Source organism: Rhinopithecus bieti, unplaced genomic scaffold (assembly GCF_001698545.2).
Source record: "Rhinopithecus bieti isolate Rb0 unplaced genomic scaffold, ASM169854v2 scaffold_12, whole genome shotgun sequence".
NCBI classification, from domain to species: Eukaryota; Metazoa; Chordata; class Mammalia; order Primates; family Cercopithecidae; genus Rhinopithecus; species Rhinopithecus bieti.
Genome location: NW_016803028.1, coordinates 225,108 through 248,610, shown reverse-complemented (window position 1 = coordinate 248,610; position 23,503 = coordinate 225,108). Strand labels below are relative to the sequence as shown.

The following is a 23,503-nucleotide window of genomic DNA, read 5'->3' as shown; positions in this document are numbered from 1 at the left end:
AAAAAAAAAAAAAAAAAAAAAAAAAAAAAAACAAAAAAAAACCAAAAAAAACTGGAAAACCACTTCAAAAGGATCACCTTCTTAAAAGATTATTTTTCAGCTACAATGTAGAAAAGCCTTAGTTTAAAAGTTCATTTTTACTATCAACTAGCATGCACACATTTAAATAATGGGGGCAATAAATGTAGTTATATTTTCAAATACAAATTAGTTTCATTAAGAGTAAGCCCTCATTTGCCACACTTGCTGCTAATCTAAGGCAGCCTGTAAAGCTAATTTTAACAAATGCCAACAGCTAGTGACAAGCAACCAGAGATGGGGCAATTATATGCAATGATGCTGGATCAGCTGGCAACCCCATTTTTTATTTCTACACTCAAATTCTGTATTTGAAGACACAAGCATGTTTATTACTTCATTCAGTCATCCAAAGTAAGAACTGATCATCCAAATTAAGAAGCCTTTACATGATGACATCTCTCTAGATCCAGAAATATAAATTAAACTTAAAAATGCAGTAGAGTATTCAGATGGTGTCAGATTTTTTGCTGTCCTGCAACAGAGTCTAAGAAACTCTAAAATGTACCGGTTGAAAGTGTTCCTGATCCAATGTCAAGTGTAAAGAACAATCTATATCAAACCGTATTAATGTATGGTATCGCTTTTTAAAAGTGCTTGTGTATTTGTTTATAAAATCCTTATTTTGAAAACTGGCAGTTCATAAACCACCTGTTAGCAGAACTTTTTTCGGGGTCATGACACTATGGGCTACATTTTCAAGTTTTCTTTGTTGAGCATGCATTATTTTCATGGTTGAAAACAATCGGGGCACTCTGGGAGGCCGAGGCAGGCGAATCACTGGAGCCCAGGAGTTCAAGACTAGCCTGGGCAACATGGCAAGACTCTGTCTCTACAAAACAATTTTAAGAAGAAATTAGCCAGACATGGTGGCATGCGCCTGTGGTCCCAGCTACTCGGGAGGCTGAAGAGGGAACATTGCTTGAATCTAGGAGGTTGAAGCTGCAGTGAGCCATGATCTCACCACTGCATGATTGTGCCACTGCACGCTACTGCCCAACCTGGGCAACAGAGTGAGACTTTGTCTCAAAAAGAAAAGAAAATAAACTAAAACACTATGGATATCACAGCCAGCCTCTAGGACCGTCCTCAATGATCCTCCTGGTATTCACACCCTTATGTGGTCCCCTCCCACACTGAATAGGGCTGACGGGCGTAATCAGAAGAATATGGTGGAAATGAGTGTGATTTCCCAGACTAGGTTGTAGGAAACATTGTGGGTTCTACCTCGCTCTCCCAGATCTCTCGTTCTGGGGGCAGCCAGCTGCCAGGTTGTGAGGACACTCTATCAGCAGGATGAAGTTCCACTGCAGGGCAATGAGGCCTCCTGCCAACCATCAGCACTAACTCAACACCCATGTGGAAGTAGATCCTACAGCCTTTGGCCCAGCTGACATCCTCACTGCAACCTCATGAGAGATCCTAAGTCAGAAGCACTCAGTTAAGCCACTTCTGGATTCCCGACTCAGAGAAACGATGCAAGATAGCATGTTTGTTGTTTTAAGCCTCTAGGTTTTAGGGCAATTTACCACCCATCAATAGATAATTAATCCAGGCAGTTCATGTTAAGAGTCTTGCTCCTATATGAGAAGTGGCATTGTGGAGTGGTTGAGAGCTGACTCTTCAGCTGCCAAGTTTTGGCGTAATTTGTGACACAATAAAAGATACCTAATAAGAGTGGTGTTTGCATTATAAGAAGAAAACACTTGCTTACCCCCACTCCTCCAACCCCCACAACCTACCACCATCTCAGTCCGTCTCAGGAGGGGTCTGAACCCGAGTCCATCTCTGCTCTGCTGCTCTCCAGCCACCCTTCGCTAAAAATAGCTCCCTCTCAGAACCTGCTACTCAACATGTGGACCTCAGACCAGCAGCAGCATCCGGGCTCTTGTTAAAAATGCAGAATCCCAGGCCCCATCCCAGACCTGCTGAATCAGAATCTGTATTTGAGCAATAAGTGATTCCTTAAAGTTTGACTCACAGTACAGTTTGAGAAACGCTGGGCTGTGGCAGTGGCTCTTAATCTTGACTTCACTTTGGAACCATCTGGAGAGCTGTGAAAAGCCCTGATGCTCAGGCATTTAGGGGTGGGGCCAGAGCACCAGTATTTTGAAAACCCCCAAGTGATGCTAACATGCAGGCAGGGTTGAGCATCAGTGCTCTAGGAGTAAACCCAGTCCTTTCCCACTCCTAACCCTCTCTAATCTCCTAATAGCCAGGAATCAACAGGGCCCAGGATCTCTCCTACAGCCTCACATCCAGGACTGAGAACCACAGTTCAGAGCTCAGCCACACTGATCTGCTTAGTTCCACATCCCTCAATCTCCTGAATCTCTTTCTACCTCAAACACCCCTTCCCAGTCTCCTCTGCCATCCTCCCAGGCAAGCACAGGCACCTCCTACATTTCTGTCCTCCTCCATCCTCTTGCCTCACTTTTCCAAAATTATTTTAATTATAAACCACTTCAAACATATGGAAAAGTACAGAAAATGAGATGTCTATGGATCCACCACCTGGATTTAACAAGTGCTTACATTTTTACCTTATTTGCTTCAGATATTTTATTTTTGGATAAATAGACTTCTTGACACAGTCCTCACGCCATTCCCTTTCTCCCTATCTTTCTATCCCTGTGTGTACTCTTTTACAATCTATATATAACATATAACACCCAGAACAACATATGGCAGAGATTCTGAGGATTTCTCAGTTTGTAGTGCCCTTAGTTCCTCTGTACATTTTTTAATGGCACACCCTAGATTTAAAAAAAGTATCCAATAGTTTCTTTTACTAAGTAGTTAGGTCCAAACAACTTAATACTTATTCACAGCCTAACAACAGTAGCCTTTCAAAAAAATTAGCACACATAAACTGAAAGAAGAAATATTTTTTCTTTCATTCTTAACTAACCACAATCACTCACTAATGGGATGTGTGCATCTGTTGGACACTGCGCAACTTCTCAAAACTTGGAACCACACTGAACACCACCACCCTGATTCCCACTTCCACGCTGATTTTCTTAGCAACTACCCAAAATGTAGCTTGTAAAGATATGACATCATCAAGAGTAATGTGGTACTGTCAGATGTTGATATTGCAAAGTGCCTCAAGCTAGTACTTAGCGTGGCATCTGACAGATGTTAAGTATTGCTGCATTTCCCTCGAAAATGTGAAATATCCCTTGGCCACCCTGTGCATTTGCTGCAGTGCTTTGGGGTATCTTAGCCCAGAATTTGGGAACCACCAATATAGAATTATGTATGTTCAAAAAAGTTACTTACATGCTATTGTCTCTCCCTTAGCACTCACACTCCTTCTCTCACCCTAACTTAACCTGCTCCAGGCAAGAGCTCCCCAGTCTCCTTCCCAGCCTGTCTGTCTTCTCTCCAGCCGCAGGCAGACATCTCCAAGAACTGTTTCAACACTTCCACCTGGAACTTTCTCTCTTCACCTGAGACTTTCTCAGCACTTCTGGAAGAATATGCCCCACAGAATGCAGCACCTTGCCCAACAAGCCTGCTCTTTCTCCTGCATCTCTCATCTCTGGGTAATACCACTGCCCTCCTAACATCCAGGCCCAAAGCCCCAGTATCAGCCTGCTCCCGCCACCATCCTCAACCTGACATTGGCCCACCAAGAACTGGTGGATGCTATCTATCCCCCCACTTTATTCTCCAAACCAATCTGAAATCTCAAGAGCAACCAATGCTTTCCTGGAATCTGGCTCCCCCTCATCCATCTAATTCCTATCTCCAGCTTTTCCCACCTTAACCATTTTACACCACACAAGTGGCTCAAACAGCATAATCACATCCGCTGTGCAGCTCGGAGTCCTCAGCCTCAATATCACTCAACCCTCCCTCCTTTCCAGTCTTACCTCCCATTGTTTCCCTTCACAGTTGACCCTAGAGTCAAGTCAGGCTAAGCTACTGCAATCTTTTGTACATCCTCAGAACTCTCCAGGCACTACCATTTTCCTCCAGTAAACTTCCACCTGACATTGCTTTCCTGTACCTCTCATCCTCTGTATTAATCAGGGTTCTCCAGAGAAACAGAACCAGTCAGATACGTGTGTGTGTGTGCGTGTGTGTACGCCCAGATAGAGAGAGACAAATAGAGGTATTTATTATAAGGAATTAGCTCATGAAATTGGGGGGCCAACAAGTTTAAAATCTTCAGGGAAGGCCAGAAGGCTGGAAACCCAGAGAATAGTTGATGTTGCAATCTTGAATCCAAAGGTGGTCTGGAGTCAGAATTCCTTCTCGTGGATCTCAGTATTTTTTCTTAAGGCTCTCAACTGAATGGATGAGGTTCACTCACATGATGGAGGGTAATCTGCTTTACTCCAAGTCTTCTGATTGCAAAATTTATCATGCCTAAAAAATAACTCACAGCAAAACCTACACTGGTGTTTGGCCAAAAACTAGGCACATAGCCTAGTAAAAACTGACATAAAATTAACCATCACACTCCTTCAAGGCTGAGCTCTAACAGGATTGCCACTTTAGGCCATTGATTCATCCAATAAATAAGTAATGAGCACTTACTATATGCAAGGTCCTGTTCTAAATGCTAGTGATACCAAAGTAAAATGAAAGGGATTCACACAATAAAAGAACAAGCCTGCCCTCGTGGACCTTACCTTCAGAAGCCGAGAAACAGGCAATAGACAAACAAATAAAAATAATACATGAAATTCCATTTTTAAAGTATGCCAACTAGAACAAAAATAATGCAGCGGGGAGGTGTAGCAATCACAGGAGGAGGTACAATGTTTTAAATACAGGGATCCAGAAAGGCCACACCCAGAAGGTGACGTTTAAGCAAAATCATGAAGAAGGCCACAGAGCAAGCCGCGGTATAAGGGGGAGGGTGGGCTAGGCAAGGCAGTGGCAGGTGCAAACAAGCTGGAGTGTGGCGCCCCCGGGAGGCTGACCGGACCTCGGGGTGAAGTCAGACAGGGCTTGGGAGACAGAGCGCAGGCCTGGCCAGGCCGTGAGCACTTCAGCTTTATCCTGACTGATCTGGAAGCCTCTGGAAGGTTTCGAGCTGAGGGAAGACATCAATTACTCTAGCCATGACAGACCATGAGAGTGGAGAGCCCAGATGACAGTAAGTAGATGGGTGAGCAGTGGTCAAATTCTGTATATGTTTTGAAGGTAGAAAACGGGATTGATTGATGATTTAGAAAAAGGGGATGAGCAAAAGAGGGCATCCAAGGCACCGCTAGGGTTGGTCACCAGGACCTGCAAGGCTGGAGTGGCCATCTTCTGAGATGGGTAGAGGAAGCCAGGAGTTAGCCATGTTAACTCCATCCAAGTAGAGGTGTGCAGTGGGCCACGGGATGTACCATTCTGAGTTCAGAGGAGAGCTCCACAGCACTTGGTAATGCCTCATCTCCCCACATGACAGTAAATTTCTGGAAGGCAGCAAGCAGGTCTTCTTCATCCCCAACAGCAGCTATTCCAATGCCCTGCCCATAACAGATGCACAATAAATACCTACTTAGCAGCATCTTTTGGGAATAGGAAAGACACTTATCTGGTACAGGATGGTAAAGGGCATTTGGAATATTCCCTGTGTGGCTCTCAAATTCACTTTCTTAACAGTACAGCACAGGGGTTGGTCATACAGGCTCTGGAACCAGACTGACTAGGTTCAAATCTTGTGCCCTTATTTCTTACCTGTGTGACCTCAAGGAAGCCATTTAACCTCAGTTTTCTCATCTGTAAAATGGGGACAACTGCAACATCTACTTCTAGAGTGAGGACTAAATAAGGTAAGGTGAGTTAATATTTAACAGGGCTCAGAAGAGCTCAGACACATAGAAAGAGCAGTATAAATATTAACCATGTTTGTCCTCTACTAGGATTACCTGTTGCCCATTATGAAGATGCCTTTGGACCTATTCTGGCCTGTATTCATGATTATACCACACTGAAAAGGGCACACTGAAAAGCGTGTCATAAGACGCTGGAAAATCCCAAAAGACCTCTCTGAATTAAAGAAGTGTTTAAACAAACAACCTGATTTCTTGTGCTTTATATTTCCAAAATTTGCTAATACATGATATGATCAGGTTCCATTAACCAGAGTCTATGATTAACCAAATCTCTTCCTACCCAACTTTCTAAGTAAAATCTATTACAACAGTTCCCCCAAATCTGAGGAACTTGAGCGCTATTCCATAAAAGTTGAAGGATTCCTCAGGACAAAGGGTAAAAGGCAAAGTAGGGAGTTTCAAAACACACACACACACACACACACACACATATACATACATACACACACACACACATACACACACGCGCACATCCACAAACACGCACATACATACACACACAATACACATAAACATACACACACACACTCATACACATACATACACACACATACACATACACATGTACACACATACATACACATATACATACACACACATACACACACACATGCACACATCCACAAACATGCACATAAATACACACACAATACACATAAACATACACATACATACACATACACACATACACATACACACAAACATACACATATACACATATGCACGTACATACACATACACACACATACACACATACATATACACACACACACACACAAATGAAAGCTGATAGGCCCCCATAAAGAATAAATTCTAACCCTCAAGGAGGTCTCCCTATGGAACAACAAGATGGGACATTTCAGGTGTAAACGCCAGAGAAAGCTGTCAGTGAGGTGCATCTGGCTTCCTGGCTGAAGAAGTGTGGAAACCTCCAGTGCGGGATCTTAAAGTAGCATAAGAGTTTGTCGGCATCAAACAACTGAGCCAAGCATAGCTTATGTTGATTTCCCCCTTCCGGCTGGACTGGCTGCTTGCGGACAGCTGAGGAGTGCCTTCCTCTCTTCTGTGAGGCTGGTTCTGGAGTACCGTACACCACAGCAGAGGCGACAGCCCCAGGACCAGTCCTCCACTGTCCCATGTAACTGGGACACCAAAGCTGCCAGCCTTCTCCATCACTCCCTGCACCCCGGAGGCAGGTCAAATCCAGGAAAACCCCAAATGAAGCTTTCAAGTACCCCAAATGGTGTCTCCTCCGTCTCAGTCCTGGCAGGTAGCCATCGCTGCAGAATGTGACCTGATTTTCCAGCTCTTTTGGTTCTGGCCCACTGAGAGTGATTTTTCCTCCTGAATTCAGCCCAGGTAGGGAGTAAGTCACACAATTGCATATTTAAAAGCTGAACGGAGTTCTTATTTGGAGAGCAAGGAATTAGCCGGGTTCAAGCAGTGGCCATCTCTTGCCTGCTGTACCAATCTTTTATGAGAAAGTGTCTTGATAAAATATGCAATGCTAATAATGAAAGCCCCTTTGGGGCCCAGGAGAAAAGGGAGACTCAAATGTATGTCAAAAACGGAATGTGAATGGGAGGAAAGATCACATGCACGCATGCACATACACACCTTTAAAAGGTAAACATAAAAGCAACATCTGGCTAAATGTATCCCTTTGTCAGTGAAAAATAGCATAAGCCCTAGCCAAGTGTGTTACCAATTCTTAAACCGAAGGGTAAAAAAGAAACACTTACTATAGAGCAGCACTATCAAACAGAACTTTCAGCAATGATGAAAACACTATCTGCGCTAACCAATTCAGTAGCCACTAACCACATGTGGCTCTGGGCCACTTGAAATGTGGTGAGTGAGACTGAAGAACTGAATTTTACATTTTCTTTTATTTTAATTCATTACATTTAAATGTAAATAGCCACATGTAACAAGGGGCTACTGTATGGAACAGTTCAGCTGGCAACATCTTTCTGTTCCTTCAATAAAATTGTAATCCTAATCAACCAATAGTATTTTAAATTATCATCAAAATCAGTATAAGCCCCTGGCTATGCCAAACTCAGTAAGCTTAAGACAAAATGAAAACAAACAACAACAATGACAAAAAACTAAAGACAATGATTGCTGTGCATCATTTCCTGTAACTCTGTTCTGATTATCTAGTTTACATTTCTGTTATACTATGCCTTCGTGTATTTGGAAATCCGTGATTGTAGACAGATTTTGCCTTCAAAAAACCAGAATGTCACAGTCTCTTCCCTTAAGGTCTTAGAAAAATGAAAACGTGAACCTAGGGAAAGTTAACCTCGCAGGCTTCAGTTTCCTCAGGGCTGAAGTGAAGATAATGTAAGTACTCGCCTCTCATGAGGATCAAATTCAGATAATGTGTGCAAAGTGTACAACAGCGCCTGGCAAAGGGTAAGCACTCAGCAACTGGCAGCTGTAATTATGAGTATTTTATTAACAATACTAAAATAGGTAATAAAGAGAACAGTGCTAATACAATGGAAGTTTACACTGAGCAAAATTTTCCTAGGCCCAAACCCTTTGAACGTGTTTTCCAAGCTATGGTAAAGTGCCCTCTAGTAAAATACATCTTGGGGCCCTGACAATCTTGACACCCACCATCAACCTCCAGAGACGCCATCACCCATATGGGTATCACGAGTCATGAAATCACTCAGCCCATGTTTACTGTGCCCCTACCCTCTGGCAGGCACTGCGCTAGGCTTTTAAGGAGGAGGGAACAGTCCCCAAACACAGTGCAGTGTCTCAAGACTCTGAGCTGTCTGCCACCTGACTCCCACAAAGCTTGGTCAGCACTGGGACACCTTGATGAGATGCAAAAAAATGCATCCTGGGGTCCCACTCAGACGGAAAGGTTCACTTCCTATTTCCTAGACCAGCCAAGGGCAAGTTTTGGCTGCTGGCACCACAGAGAGGGACTAAGTTATTAGGGGACCTGAGGGGCACAGGCCCATTTTCTCGGCCAGGACAATAAAAGAGGTGTTGACAGGCCACGTTTCTCACTGAGAGGCCAGATCACTTTCACAAGAGAGTCATTCTCTGAGTCTTCACAAAGCCAAATCTGACCTGCCCCTCAAAACAAACACAACTCCTTTTAATAGCCGGCTGTCCAAGCCGGTGAAATCCAAGGGGGATCTCCACCAAGTTAATATCAACCATACCAACAGACCAGAAATCCCCCGGGAGTCTCTAGGCAGAAGCTTAGTAAAATTCTGTAGGGCTTGGGGTTATTTTCTTTTATAGAAAGCACTCAATCAATCTTCTTTCACAACCAAGGGTACATTCCCCTATGGAATTCCCTTCTCTGAAAATCTCTAAAAATAAAATATTCATCTGATCGTCTGCAATGATTTAAGCTTAAACCCATTTACAGGCAGAGTCAGGACTTCCTATGGCCCCTCCACCTATAAAAACATGTTCCCCACTGCCTCAGGTTCCCTCTGGCCCCAGAAGAATACTAGTCAAACCATGCTCTTGGCTTTAAGATAGGAAAGACAGGGTTGAAGTATCTGGAATCTCATACTCATATTCTTTGCTGGTGAGAGTATAAAATGGTATAACCATGTTGCGAAAAGGTCTGGCAGTTTCTTATCAGGTTTCCATATACCTCCTTTCTGACCCAGCAGTTTACTACTAGGTGTTTACCCATGAGAAATGAGAACACATGTCCCTAAGGAGACCTGTACACAAATGTTCACAGCAGCTTTGTTCACAATAGCCAAAGAAAGAAAGAAAGAAACTAGAAGAAAGAAAGAAACTAGAATAATCCATGTGTCCATTAACAGAATATACAAACAAACTGTGGAGGAGACATGCTCCAGAACATAAGTCAGCAATAAAAAAAGACCAAATCATGGATACGACATGGATGAATCTCAAAAACATGGTGAGCTTTACACAATACTGTAGAATTCCATTTACAGGAAGTTCAAGAACAAGTCAAACTCACCTATGATGAGATACAGCAGCGGTTGCCACTGAGAGGGTGAGGGCAGAGAATGACTGAGAATGAGGATGAAGGCACTTACTGGGGTGACAGTAATATTCTCTGTCTTGATAAGGACTAGGGTTACACAGGTGCATGCATCTGTCAAAACATTATGCAAATGGTACTCTCCAGATTTGCACATTTCACTATATGTATATAAATTTTATCTTAAGGAAACCATGAACACATATTGAAGTCTAAATAGTAAAATGTGTACTAAAATGTTTAGGAATGACCTGTACCAACATCTGTAATTTACTTTAAAATGCATAAAACAATCAGCTGGACTTATGGATGGATAGAGGGATGGCTGGATGGATGTGTAGTTAAGCAAAGATGGCAAAATGTGAATTAGACTCTAGGCGTGTATATTTAGGTGGTCACTGTTCTTGCAACTTTTCTTATCTTAAAAAATGGGATGGGGATAGAGTCACAGTGTCCTCTCCTTAGTCCACCTAGTTAGAAATTTGGCAAAGCACCGATGCCCCACCAAGCCATGGGACCACATAGTTTCAATTCTGCTGAAAAGAGAAGACTGGAAGAACACAAGTAGCTTTACAGGAACTCACATCACTCATGCCAAAGATTTTCTGCTTGTTTCCCTACAGACAAAGCAATTATTTGAATGTCAGCCAAAAATTCCTGCTCAAGAGGGAGAAAAGGAACTCACTGACTTGTATTCCCAATTTATTATCTTTCAATTCCTGTACCAGATCTACTAGCGAACTGCACAACACTCCACTTCCATTTGCCCCATGTCCATACAGCCAAAAAGCAAACAAAGAAAAACCAAGCCAGTGACTTGATATACAAATGCAGCCAGAGGATGACGTGCCAGCTCTGGGGCTTTGAATTACTCAGGCCGGCCCGAAACCCCACTGAAGGCAAAAGAGGATGTAGAGCTCAGCCTGAGGTTAAAGTGATTTCACTGAGGTTAGCGCACACGCACCAAAGAGCCCCAAACAGCTTGCTTCGTAACCCCTCTGTGGGGTTTGGTGACATCTGGGGTCACTTGAACTTCGTTGGGATTCAGCTGTTCAGAGGTACAAATTAGGAATCCCGGCAGCAGGGGGTAAGGGGGGAGCAGAGTGGCCCTACCCACAGGCCCAGAGGTCGCTCACATTACACCCGGCTTCCTTCCTGGCAAGGCCTTACTTATCCTGAGATGACACACGACGGCAGGGGTTGGAAGATGCCTGGTCTAATTGAGCGCCCAGCTCCTGAAACAGCTGTACCGACTACAAGGGTTTCAGCACATGAGTTGCTGGAAACTGGGGTGGCCACTGACAGAGATGGAGTCAGACTTTTTTTAAAAAAGAACTTCTTGTTTGTTTGTTTTAAGCCCCCAAAGAAACTCACTGACACCACCCAGCGTCCCAAGGGATCACCCACAACCACACAGGGCAGCTGAGGGCAAGCGCAGAGGCACAGAGAGACAGCAGGGAGCGCGCCTGGGTCTACAACCCTGGCCTCCACGCGGTTCTTGCTGCCAAAGGCAGCGACACCGGAGGTGAAGGGCACTAGCCCTGGCCTAGGACTGGGGTGCGCGTGCTTGACAACGGGGCTTCCTGAAATACACAACCACCTCCTCCTCGTCCAGACCCATATCCATCCTGACGTCCCTTGAGTCTAGAGAAGTGGGTTAAGACAAGGGAAGAAAATCTCTTACAGAAGAGGAGATGCCGGTTTTCAGTGCTGGGGAATCTCCGCACCCCGCGTCCCTGTGCTTCTAGTGGTTCCGGCGCTTCCTCGAAGCGCGCGGCATGTCTGCTCTTACCGGTCCAGCACCTCTGTCCCCAGAGCAAACCCACCTCCTAGGGCACACGCTGAGGGGCAGTCAGGCACCGCCTCCACCCTGCCCCACCCCAGCCGCGCGCACCCCTGAAACCTGGACTCCGCGACCAGCTCCCGCCTGTTCTTTTCCGAGGACCCCAGCGGCAGTGTGTCCTGGACCCACCTGTAGCCTCGAAGCTCCCCCACCTCCGCGTCCTTCCTAGGCGCTTCTGAGCCTGCAGAGCCCACGACCCCCAACAGGCTGCTCCGGAGTGCCTCTCCCTACATCGCTCCAGGAATGACTCCCCACACCCGCCCTCCTCCCCCAAAAAAGTTGGCCCAAGATCCAGGCGTCCCATGGATCAGCCCAGGTCTCCATCCCACGCGGGCCAACGGGGGCTGCTCTGGCAGCTCCGGAGCCCCGGCACAGAGCAACCTGCAGGGAGGCGCCACGCGGGGTTCCCACTATCCGCCAGGGACCCGGTCCACAGGGCCAAACGGAGGGGTCTATGCCGGTCGACACCCCAAGCCCTGTCGCGCCCCCACCTACCGTACGGGACCGGCGGAGGAGAAGGCGCGGGCGCGGGCTCCCTGAGACAGCGTGTTCCGTCCCGGGAGGAAAGTTTGTGCCATACAGAGGAGGCGGGGAGGACGTGGGCGCCGGTGGGTGGAGGCGGGGGTGGCGGCGCCGCGTGCTCTTATGTCTGTCCCTCCGGCGATCGGTGCGTCGGTCCCTCCCCGGAGCCCGCGGCCGCCGCGCTCTCGCTCGCTGCGCCCAGCGCCCGGCGCGCTCCGGCTCCAGCCCCGACGCGCCCCCGCCGCCGCCGCCGCCGCCGCGCGTCCGCCGGCTACACTTCCTCTTCCTCTGAACTCATGTGCAAAATATGCTGCGCTGCATCTTCAGGGAAAGCCTCGCGGCCCCTGACAGCAGCCGCTGGAGCCGTGGGCCCGCCCAGCTCTCCCTGCGCCCCCTCGGAGTTCCGCACGGTCACCTCCACGCGGCCGAGCTGCAAGCGACCCTGGCAGCCTCAGAACCCAGGGGTCAGGGGCACACCGATCCTCCCTCCCAGCTTCTCCTAATCAAGGTTGTGGGCTGTCAGGAGAGTGCCTGGGAGACTAGGATCCCTCAAGATTTGAGCCGGGATGCTGAAAGGGCGACTGCCATTAAGGTGCTGATGGCTGGGGGTGGGGTTGGGGCAGACTTGAGAGAGGACCATTTCTCGATCCCATTCCACAGGTGGGAGCATCCCCAGACATCTCAGGTGATGCTGAAATTATCTCTTGCAAGTTAGTGCTTCAGGGAAGGGTAATGCCACTGTCTCCCTTGCCATCCCCTGGTCTACCTACTTAAGATGTCCAGAGGTTTGAGAAGATCTGGAGAATCACCTTGAGTGGCAACTTGAGGCACCTGAGGAGAAAATTATATAAAGAATGAATGAAGCACCAGTAAACCAGGCTGCATTCATAAAGTGAAGATATGAGGCAAGGAGCCATTAGAAAATATTTTCTTCCTAAAACTAAACCAAGCAGAATTACAGTGTAGGGGTTAAGAGGGGGAACCCTAAAGTCAAATGGTCAGGGTTGGATTCCTGGCTTTGGTACTTATTGGCTGTGTGACTTGGGGTAAGTGACTTAACTGCTCTGGGCCTATTTGTCACATGGCACTTCTTCATGGGTTATTATATGTAAAGTGTTTAGGAACCACTCTATAACTTAGCTATTATCATTGTATGAGGGACTAGAACAAGAAGGGTGTGATAATCTAATTAATTATCTCCATTTTCTAACTGGGCAAAGAAGGCCCTGTGTGGGCAAAGTGAAGCAGTGGAGCCCACAGGGTGGAGGGCTAGTTTTGGGGCCCAGCAGTGTTTCCCTGACGTCCTTCTGGTACTAATGACATTCTTCCAGCAGGTAAGGAAGCACTATTTTGTTTTCAGGGACTCTTCCTGTTACATCTTCTGAGATTTTCTTCCTTGTTTTCTCTTTCCATAGGCTTCCTAGTTGTGTTTTGCTCCCCTCCCCCACAACACTGTTTTGTTTTTATTTTTTTCTCCTTTCCCTTTCCACCCCACCTTTTCCTGGTGTCACACTCACCACCACTATCCCCAATGTCCCCCATTTTCTCCCCTACACTTGAGCTTGCCACATGAAAGAAAATAAGACAGGTGACCACCCAAGTCCAAGTTCAAACAGTAGGGAGTGGGGATATATGTTCAGGGACATCAGCAGAGGTTGTGAACACCCATTTATGAAGCCAAAGGGAGGGGTCTTCATGCTATCTATCTGCCCGAGGCCTTGAATTGCTGCAAGTCAGGGTCCATCCGAAATCTTTCTGATCCTTTGCTGGTCCCTAGGCCAGAGAAAGAAAATAAAATTGATACAGGTATTAACTGGTAGGCATTTAAAAGAAGATAAAGAAAAAAGGAGGATGGGGGTGGGGGAGTGCAGCATAACCTAGTTGCAGTGTGGTTGATTTCTTTTAAGCAAATCATTTTCATTCTCTGAAACTTTTCTACACCATTGTGTTTTTTGTGCTGTTTTGTTTGTTTTTAAGACACCAGTCCTTGAAGTTAATATGCTATTCTGATTGTTTCCATTTTCTTCCACTCACTATTTTCCTGAGTACTAATAATCGTGGGCAAATGTCTTAAATGACTTTTTTCGCTGCTTGGATCTGCATTTTTTAAGGGTTTTCTAGAACTCCTGATCTTCTTGATATTCTGATGCTTCCTACTGGCACACAGTAGGTGTTCAGTAAATATGTGTGGAATGAATGGATGAGCCAATAGCATCCAGATCTTTTAAGGCTCTTCTTAACCTGCATTCAGCAATTATCCAGAGTGTTCCAATTCTCTTTCACCTGGAATATTTAATGAGGAGCCAAATGTTGGATTCACTCTGTAGAGAGCTGCCTGGATTTTCCACTTGACTGCCATGGACTGGCCAGCCATGGGAGAGACCCTGGGCAGCTGGGTCTCACCTCTAACTGACCTTGCCTACCCAGCCCCAAACCCAAAGATGCTGGGACTGTATCCTAGTGGGTTACCTTGGCAACCTCACAATGTCATCTGTTAGAATGTCCTAGGGCGGCAGCTTTTAATTCTATCACAGCGGTCTCATCGGGGGTCATGTAATAGTGCTGTTTTTCCTCTGCTCACACTTCCTCCCCCTGTGATTTAACACTAAGTACTCGGAGAGGAGCTGAACACGGGAAAAATCAAGCTATTACTGCATGACAGGTCACAGATGGCCCCAGAACTGGGGTCCCGAGTGTTCACAGTCAATAAGACGCAGGTCCCAAGCTAATGGGGAAGCTGGATCTCCTCACACCCCCTGTGGAAAGAAGAGGAGTTAAGCCAGCCTAGGCAAGTGTAAGAAGCTGCCATGGCCAGACTGCACAATTCTTGTAAAAGCTCAGTTAAAGGAGCCCCCCGCTGGAGTAATTCTTTCTTGGACTCAGCAGCACCACCCCACTCTGGAGATGATTAAGGCCATGGGTACCAGCAGTCAGAGCAATTTTGCTGCATCCTAACTACGCTGAGGCTTGGAGGGAAAGAGAATCCCAGCTAACCTATTCTGCTCACCTTCTTCCCACCCGACCCCGTCCCCACAATTTCATTCACTTAGGTCCACCCTGCTCCTAACTTAGCCCAAAATAATTCAATTCCCCATCTCTGCAGAGAGTAATCACAATTCATAGCAGAAATGGATCAAACAAAAGCTTTGGAACCTGAAGAGCTATTGTTCTAATTGTTTATTTACAGCACCATGAAACCCAGACCTTATACTCGCCAGTTGATCAGCAGAGTTTCAGGGCTGGCAGGAGACAGAACTAGACTCATCTATGCCCTGGAGGTGCAAGAACTATTCATCTTTATCATCACAGTTAATATTTTAAGTGGGTTTGCAGCCATAGTGAGCTCACAGTTTGGTCAGCTGCTCTGTACTAAACAGTTAGAAGAAGCTGGCCCTGCATCAGGTGACAATCGTGCCCGTAAGGAGCCACGGTGGCAGAGGCCTGAGCTCTGTGCCCCAAGCCAGTGGTTTTGGAGGAGCCCCCTGCCCTTTGTTCATGGTGACAGGCACAGCCTGCACAGGCACGCCCCTAGGAAGACCATGGCACCCTTGGCCACGTTAAAGCAGAGCACACTTGTGCCAGTGTCAAAACATGCTTTTGACTCCCCAGTACAGTGGAGATGTGAATTAGGGTGGGGGCAGGGAGCTGGTTAGGGCAGTTTTTGCATACGCATCGATCAGCCAAGGCTAGGGACTTTTGTCCAAAGTATAGTCAAAACAATACTTTGAAAATGCCACCCACAGACATCACCAATTTGAGGAAATGTTGGATGGTAGCCAAATGTTCCATTCACTCCCATACAAAAAACAAAACACAAAAAAAGAACCCACCCACATTTATTGTTATTCTGCTCCTGAATCCACTCATTTTACCTCTGAATTCCCAGTCTGAGTCAAACAGTTCAGGGGAGCAGGGGCCCTCCTGTGGCTGAGATGGAATTTGTTCTCTGGAGCAAAGAGCCACTGGAGACTGAATTTCAGGAATACTGTGTGCAACACATTGCTATTTGTAGCTTTGTTTCCTTCACTCAGCCTAAGGAATTGTCTGACTTTACCAAAAGCCATCCACATCCACACCCCTTCACTGGTTATTCCATTCATGGGACACATTTGTTGACTTGCACTTGAGAACTTTATTACCAGAGATAATGGGGGAAATGTGTGTATGTGTGTGTGTAAGAAGCCTATACATTCCACAGATGTCAAAATAAGGACATCATAAAAATAAATCATCATTAAATGAATGGCAGGATAATATTTTGATATATTAATTAATCCAATTTCCCTTACACCATCATTCCCCCCGCCCCCACTATATTTCTTGCTACACTGTACAACTCTCTTCCCATCAATTTGGACAGCCAGAAGCGTTGTCAAAAGGAGAGTTACCATAACAACACCAGAAAAAAGTCAGATTCTTGGCTTTCGAGCTTCAGAGATCAATGTCCTGGCATAAAACGAAAATATATGGAAAAATAGGAAATTAGGCAGAACCAGTGTCCTGCAGCGTATCTCCCTTCCTTTTGCTATGCACCTACCATCCTGTACACACACACCTTCAAATAATCAATCAAAGCTTCACAACTGGAGAAAAGTGAGGAAGGAAAGGCACAGGGGATATGTTGATGGCAGCAACTGGTAGGACATAGTGACTGACCAGAGTCAGAATTCAGAAACCCACCACCCTCCACTCAAGTGAAAATCATCCATCCATAATATCTGGGAACCCTATGGACAGCTGTTCAGCTCTTGGGATTTGTGCAGGAGGAGCATTATAGACCTTCAATAGAGGAAGGAAACATGCTGTTCATCCTTCCTATTGACACTGAACAATGAACTCCCATCAAGAGCAGCCAGAGCACAACCTGTGGACCATCCAGAGAGACTAACTCCTATTCCATGAGTTCAACCCTCATTTAATAGCCTAGAATGCTGGTAAGCTCTTGAGATGGACAGTAGGGCCCTGGAACCCTGAGAAGATCCAAGGGTATGAAAAGATTCTCCCACCTACTTCCCATCACACCTGTACATAGAAGAACCCAAATGGACCAGTTCAGTATCCACCTTACAAGGTAGGACTGTGATGATCATCAATGCTGTTCCTCAAATATTCCTAGTCCTCCCCTTCTGGACCCACAATAATGGCTCTTCCTGGCTCCTGTAGTTGGGAGGGGCTATAATTAGTTCTGGCCAATGAACTGTGAGCAGAAGCAAAATGCATCACTTCCTTGACAATTAATCAACTATTAGGACAAGACCATCCAGGGCTTTCTCTTTCTTCTAGCAAGGCCACTGGCAGCTTTCCATATGATGGCTGCTTATCTGTCTAGATCCCTGAGTGACTGTGAGAAGCTGAGCCATCTGACCTGTACTCTTTACATAACATGAACAAGAAATGACTTGTTTTTAAGCCATTGAAATTACAAGTTGTCTGTTTCTGCAGCATAACCCAGCCTATCCTGACTGATACACCTTACTAGAATCCATTGAATGTTCTTAAAGGCATTATGAGCATACCTAGGAGCTGGAAGGTCAAAAGAAAAGATCCAGTTAGAGAAACATTTCCCACATTAACCTGGAATCATAATAATTCCCAAGGTTTCCAGTTAGAGAAGCTCATGATCAAAAAAGCTATAAAGAGCTGTTATTTACCATTCATTTAAGGAGTATTTATTTAGGATCTACTCTGTGCCCTCACTGCGTGCTAGGAATAAGGGATACAGCAGGGAATAAACAGACACTGTTCCCAACCTCAAAAAGCTTTCAGACTAGTCACACTTGGCAATTATTTATTGCATGAAAATGAAACTATAGCCTAGAGAACTTGAGAGACTTGCCCAAGGTGACATCGTTAGTAAATGGTAAACTGGGACTTCACTTGAACTTTATGAGTCTAAATTTTGTACTTTCTTCACTCTTCTAAGCCACCTAAAAATAAGAGAATCAGTATAACTTTGAGTTTGCTCCAAAGAGTAGGTGGAATGTAATTCCAGGCTACCTTATGTCTCCTTCCTTAATGTTTGCTGATACCTGAAACCTCTTTAATAAGCAAAACTTTTCATTCCATAATTAGTGCCCAAAACAGGGTCTGACAAATAACAGGCACTCTCTAAATGTTTGTTGAATGAGTAAAGCATGCATAAATAAATAAATAAATAAGTGGGCTTACATACTTGTAACTGTTGATTGAAATATCAAATGCACTCTATCTCACTCATGCTAAACCAGAAGCCAGCAATCGCTCAAGATAGGTGTTATGCTTGATCTTGAGGAATACTTTTCTTGAAATCTTAATTGATGGTCTTTACAATCCCAACATTTCCTATTGTTTTCTGTTATCTCTCTCCTTTCTTCAATTTGAGAACCAGCTAAACTATGTGGCATGCATATCTCAGGGAACGGTTGTTTCAGCAGAAAAGTCTTTAAGGACTCAAATGCTTGGATGTTTGAGTTTCAAGTGTCCAAGGGGACTCAGAATTTAGAAGAAAAAATATTAAAGTGCCAGAAAAATGTTTCCCAACCTCTTGGAGAGCATAACACATCCCCAGACTGCAGGGAGGGAGAAAGGAGCGTGAAGGGAAGCAGGAGCGGGTGGACGCTGTAAGCCCCTGAGGAAAGATGAGCCAATATCCTGCCTCTACCATTTATTCAAAAGGAAGGGCAGTAAATGCCACTCTGGCATAGGAGAGTATATCAAACCAACTGTCCTACAGATGAACTCTGGACAAAATCTAAAACACAACTCTCTGAAGGCAGTGCTGGACAACTACAAATAGGCAGGAACTAGGAGAGAGGCGACACTTGGAAACATCAAGGGGTGGATTTTGCATTTTTTTACAGCTGCTTTCACCTAAGGGCAGACCTCAGAGAGTGCCCTACAGGGCAGCCAACACTTGGGCAGAAACCCACAATCTTCCCAATGGAGGAATCAGAAGACAGAGTTCCTAGTGACCACAGCAACTGAACAGATGGGCCTGAGGGAGCCTCCGGGTTCCCTGGCCCCTGACACACTGTGGAAGAGACAGAATCAATCCTGGGCACTGAGGGGGAGGCACAGAAGTCACAAGAGACAAAGGGCCGCAAACAGTCCCACAAAGATTTTTGTAGTCAGTGAAGGCACTAAAGCAGCCAAGTGCTCTCATGTCCTGTGAGGAGCAAGGGAGTCAGCTGAGAGCAGAGCCTTGTGACAGAGCCCGGGGATAGCACAGCAGAGAGCAGTGTTAGACGACAGGCGGCCTGAGGAGGCAAAGATGTCCTGTGGATGCTGTCCTGGGTGTTGATGACACAAACCAGGCACACTCAGTCCTACTCATGCCTTGGCATGATGTGAGCCCTGCAGAACTCACGCAGAACTCTAGGGGAGCTGAGACCCATTCTGAAATGGACTGGGAATAAGTATCTACTACCTCTTTCAGCCTCTGAAACATAGGGCATGTTTTCTTCCTAGGACATCTGAATCTCTACTCTGAGATAAGTGTGTGTGTTTGAGATAAGGGACAAGATTAGACAATGAAGGTTGACACTTAAGATTAGCAGACAAGCAGAAGGACCTCTTCCCACCCCCGCCATGCTGTATAGATGGAAACTCTACTTAGAGTTATTTCCCCCTTAACTGTTAGCACGTAGTTCAGGCTCTAAGGTGTGAGAACAGCTTCTCAAGATATCTGCTTCCCACCACTACTCCCCCAACCACCCCACCTACCCACCAAATATAACTTTCTATAAAGGGACTTCCTTCCAAGAGGTGGTGGTAACTGAGATGTAACTGCAGTGCCTTATATGGTAGCCATTTATTCCTCTATTTCCCCAACCACATGAGGGTTCTGATTTAGTCATTTCTCCATTTCCCAGAATGAGAGATATCAATATGAAATAACATGATGAGTGAACAAATGAACAAAGAACTGAATGAATGGATGGAGAAGTTAATACCATTCATATCAGGAGCTGAAGCTTATATGTTGGAATAACAATGTTTCTAGTAAAGCCTGCTCTTTCCCTCCTCCAGACTCATTCGGTTCCCACCCCTTTCTGAGTTGCATATAGAGGGTTTAAATGTCAGTGGCTGCAAGCCCACTTTCCTCCTTCCCATTGTCAGTGGTCTTTCTACTCAGCTGAAATGGGAGTTTTGGACTAGAGCTCTCTGTCAATCACCACTGAGCCCTTTTCTCTCAGCCCTGGAGTTTCCAGGCTCAAGTATGGAGAGTCAGGCTGGCAGCCTTGGCAGTCGGGAAAGAGCACGAGAGACTTTTTAACAGGCCTAAAATCCTGGTTTTGGCAGCCAGCCTTGGCTGAGAAACAGCTGGATGGCAATAGGCCAGGCTCAAACATCTGCCTTCTTCTCCAGGAATTAGTATCAAGCATCTTTGCTAATGCTATTATTAAGGAATTATCAATATTTTATAAGTGTTATCATTTCTTGAAAAGATGGCTAATTAAATCATGCAGGACAAGACCTTCATGGTCAAGATATAATAAGGCAAGTCCTTGTTTTCATCTCTCCTTTTCTCTCAAGGTTATTACGCTGACTCTTAAGGAGGGAACCCTGATTTTAAAAGCCACCTCTTCCCTGTTTTCTCTCTAATCCCAGTTTGAGGCTCTAAGCAAAAGCCTATGAGTAAACTTCAATTTAAACAATTAAGAGTGTGCCAGTCAGGGTTCTTATTGCATACCAGAGAGATGGGCTCTGGTCACCTTAACCTGTAAAGAAAATCATAAAAAGGCTTTTGGACAGTTCACAGAATTGATGGGAAGGCTGAGAAAACAGACGTAAGCAGTGTGGACATCCTCCCATCAAAAGGTAGAGTCTAATTCTCCTCTCCTTCATCTGGGCAGTTTAGTAGAATGCAGCATAAGTAAAACTGTGTGACTTCTGTGGCTAATAGATAATGTACTTTCCACCTAGATGGCTACAATTCACTGATGAGATATTAAGCTACCATGTAAGTAGTCCAAGTGCTTAGAGCTCACCATGTTTTGAGGAAGCCCAAACTAGACCACACAGAGACCATGTGGAGATGACTCAAGACTATATGAAGAGAGAGAGAACTGCCTAACCAGCTCTTGGCTGATCCAGCCCCTCACTGACTTAAACTGCATGAAAGACCTAGCCCAGAGCCACCCAACCAAGCCTTGCCCAAATCCTGACCCACAAAAATTATGAGAAATAACAAAATGATTGGTGTTGCTTCAAGCCAGTATGTTTTATGGTTACTGGTTATGCAGTGTGTTAGTCTGTTCTTGTGTTGCTATAAAAGAAGTACCTGAGGCTGGGTAATTTATAAAGAGAAGAGGTTTATTTTGGCTCATGGTTCCAAAGGCTGTACAGGAAGCATGGCACTAGCATCTGCTTCTGGTGAGGGCTTCAGGAAGTTTTCAATCATGGCAGAAAGTGAAGGGGGAGCAGGCCTGTCACATGGTGACAGTGGGAGTGAGAGAGGGAGGAGGTGCCAGCCTGCTTTAAACAACCAGGTCTCATGTGACCTCACAGAGTGATAACTCACTCATCATCATGAGGAGAGCACCAAGCCATTCATGAGAGATCAGCCCTGGTGACCCAAACACCTCCTACTAGGCCCACCTCCAACATTGGAGGTCACATTTCAACACAAGACTTGGAGAAAACAAAACATTCAAGCCATATCATGCAGCAATAGACAAGCAGAAAAGAACAGTCAGAAAAAAAGGACTGTAAGAACAGGATCAAAAACAGTTTCTTCACACAGAACCTTCTCATGAGCTTGATTCCCTCCACCCTGCCCAGACTTCTCACTGCTCAGTCACTGGTTCTACAGAAATATAAGAAAATTAACAGTAAATTTTCAGAGTGGCATACAGATTGTTTTCTTAAGTGTAAAGTTAGTAATCTAAAGCAAAAACCTCCAGAAATCTCCCCGTCCCTCTTTCCTGCCATTCCTGTGTCCCCACTATAAAACAAAACTCAGTCAAAGATATCAGGTGCTGTTTTTTTGCATAGGCACCTATTTTGTGACTATATCTTTTTTTTTTTTTAAAGGGGCCATATTTTTTTGATGCTCATTTTGTGTTTTAAAATATTGGTTGAAATATGTAAGAAAATGACTCTAAGCCTTATAAGAAACAAACACACACACACACAAACATGCATTCACTTTATGGGATGTATATTAAGACTCATCAACCCTCAGATCATTGGGGGAGAGAGAGCCCTGTGGCCCACAAAGGGACAATAACAAAAGTATTCCTGCTACTTGTTGAGAACCACTAGCTTACCTCAGCTTCGAGTTCCTATTTTTGGTTCTTATTATGACACTTAGAAGAAAGCTTCATTAGCATTTTTACTTAAACAAAACCAAGGCACAATTAGCAGCTGCTTCAGGATTTTCAAACCCTGACATCTGGGAATTTCCCAGAAAGTGTTATGAATATTACAAGTAAAATCTGTTCAGGAGGGAAAATACAGCCTCTGACTCATTTGCCTGACCACACAGCAAGTGGAGTGCCATATATTCCTGGCACATAAGCCACATGGGTATAGGTAGAATGACAATGATAACCCACAAGTGCCCGTGTTGTCCCATTTCCAGATGGTGGAAACCTGGAAAGCCACAGCTTTTCCACATGTGTTCATAGCAGGACTATCAACAGCTGTTGCCAAGACTTGGCTTTCTGAGCTGCTAAATAGGATCAGGGAAGATCAGGTCAAACACACATATTTCATAAAGGCTGAGGATTGGTGTCTCATGTCGTGTTCTAGATTTTTATCACTGAACAGTGAATCATGCCTAAATGTATTGACTTAAACAATAACCTTTAAGAAGTCCTTCTGGGTTTCTGTGCATCAGGGATTCAGGAAGGGCTCAGCTGGTTGGTTTTGGCTCAAGGTCAGTCATGTGGCTATAGTCAGATGGCTGGAGCAGGACCCCGAGGCTGGAGCAGCTGGCTGGGCATCATCGTCTCTCTCTCTTCTCCTTCTCTCTCCTCTCTCCTCTCTTCTCTCCTCTCTCTCTTCTCTTTCCTCTCTCGTCTCTCCTCTCTCCTCTCTCTCTCTCTCTCTCCCCAAGTAGTCACTACATGGACTACTTTGAGCACTCACTCACACAGAAACTGAAGGCTCCATAGCAGATATTTCCATGAACAAGGCAGAAGCTCCACTGCCTATTATGACTTAGCCTCGGAGTCACAGAGCATCACATTCATCATACTCTGTTGGTCAAAACAGTCACAAACCCAT

The 23,503-nt window shown here is 45.3% G+C and overlaps 1 protein-coding gene across 4 annotated transcripts in view; it reads right to left on the bottom strand.

Annotated features, from left to right (window-relative positions):
• RFTN1 (raftlin, lipid raft linker 1) overlaps positions 1-12,812 on the bottom strand; it is a 207,154-nt gene extending 194,342 nt beyond the window's left edge. For 2 of the 4 annotated variants that reach the window (XM_017880015.1, XM_017879929.1), the window contains exon 1: positions 12,266-12,812. Coding sequence is in view for 2 of the 4 variants with exons in the window: in XM_017879847.1 (XP_017735336.1) it covers positions 11,900-12,074 (175 nt within the window). In the remaining 2 variants the exon portion in view is untranslated. Of the gene's footprint in view, positions 1-11,899; positions 12,204-12,265 lie in introns of those variants that run through there. The other 2 variants (XM_017879847.1, XM_017880082.1) reach the window with 1 other exon arrangement.
• Between the last annotated feature and the right edge of the window lie 10,691 nt (positions 12,813-23,503).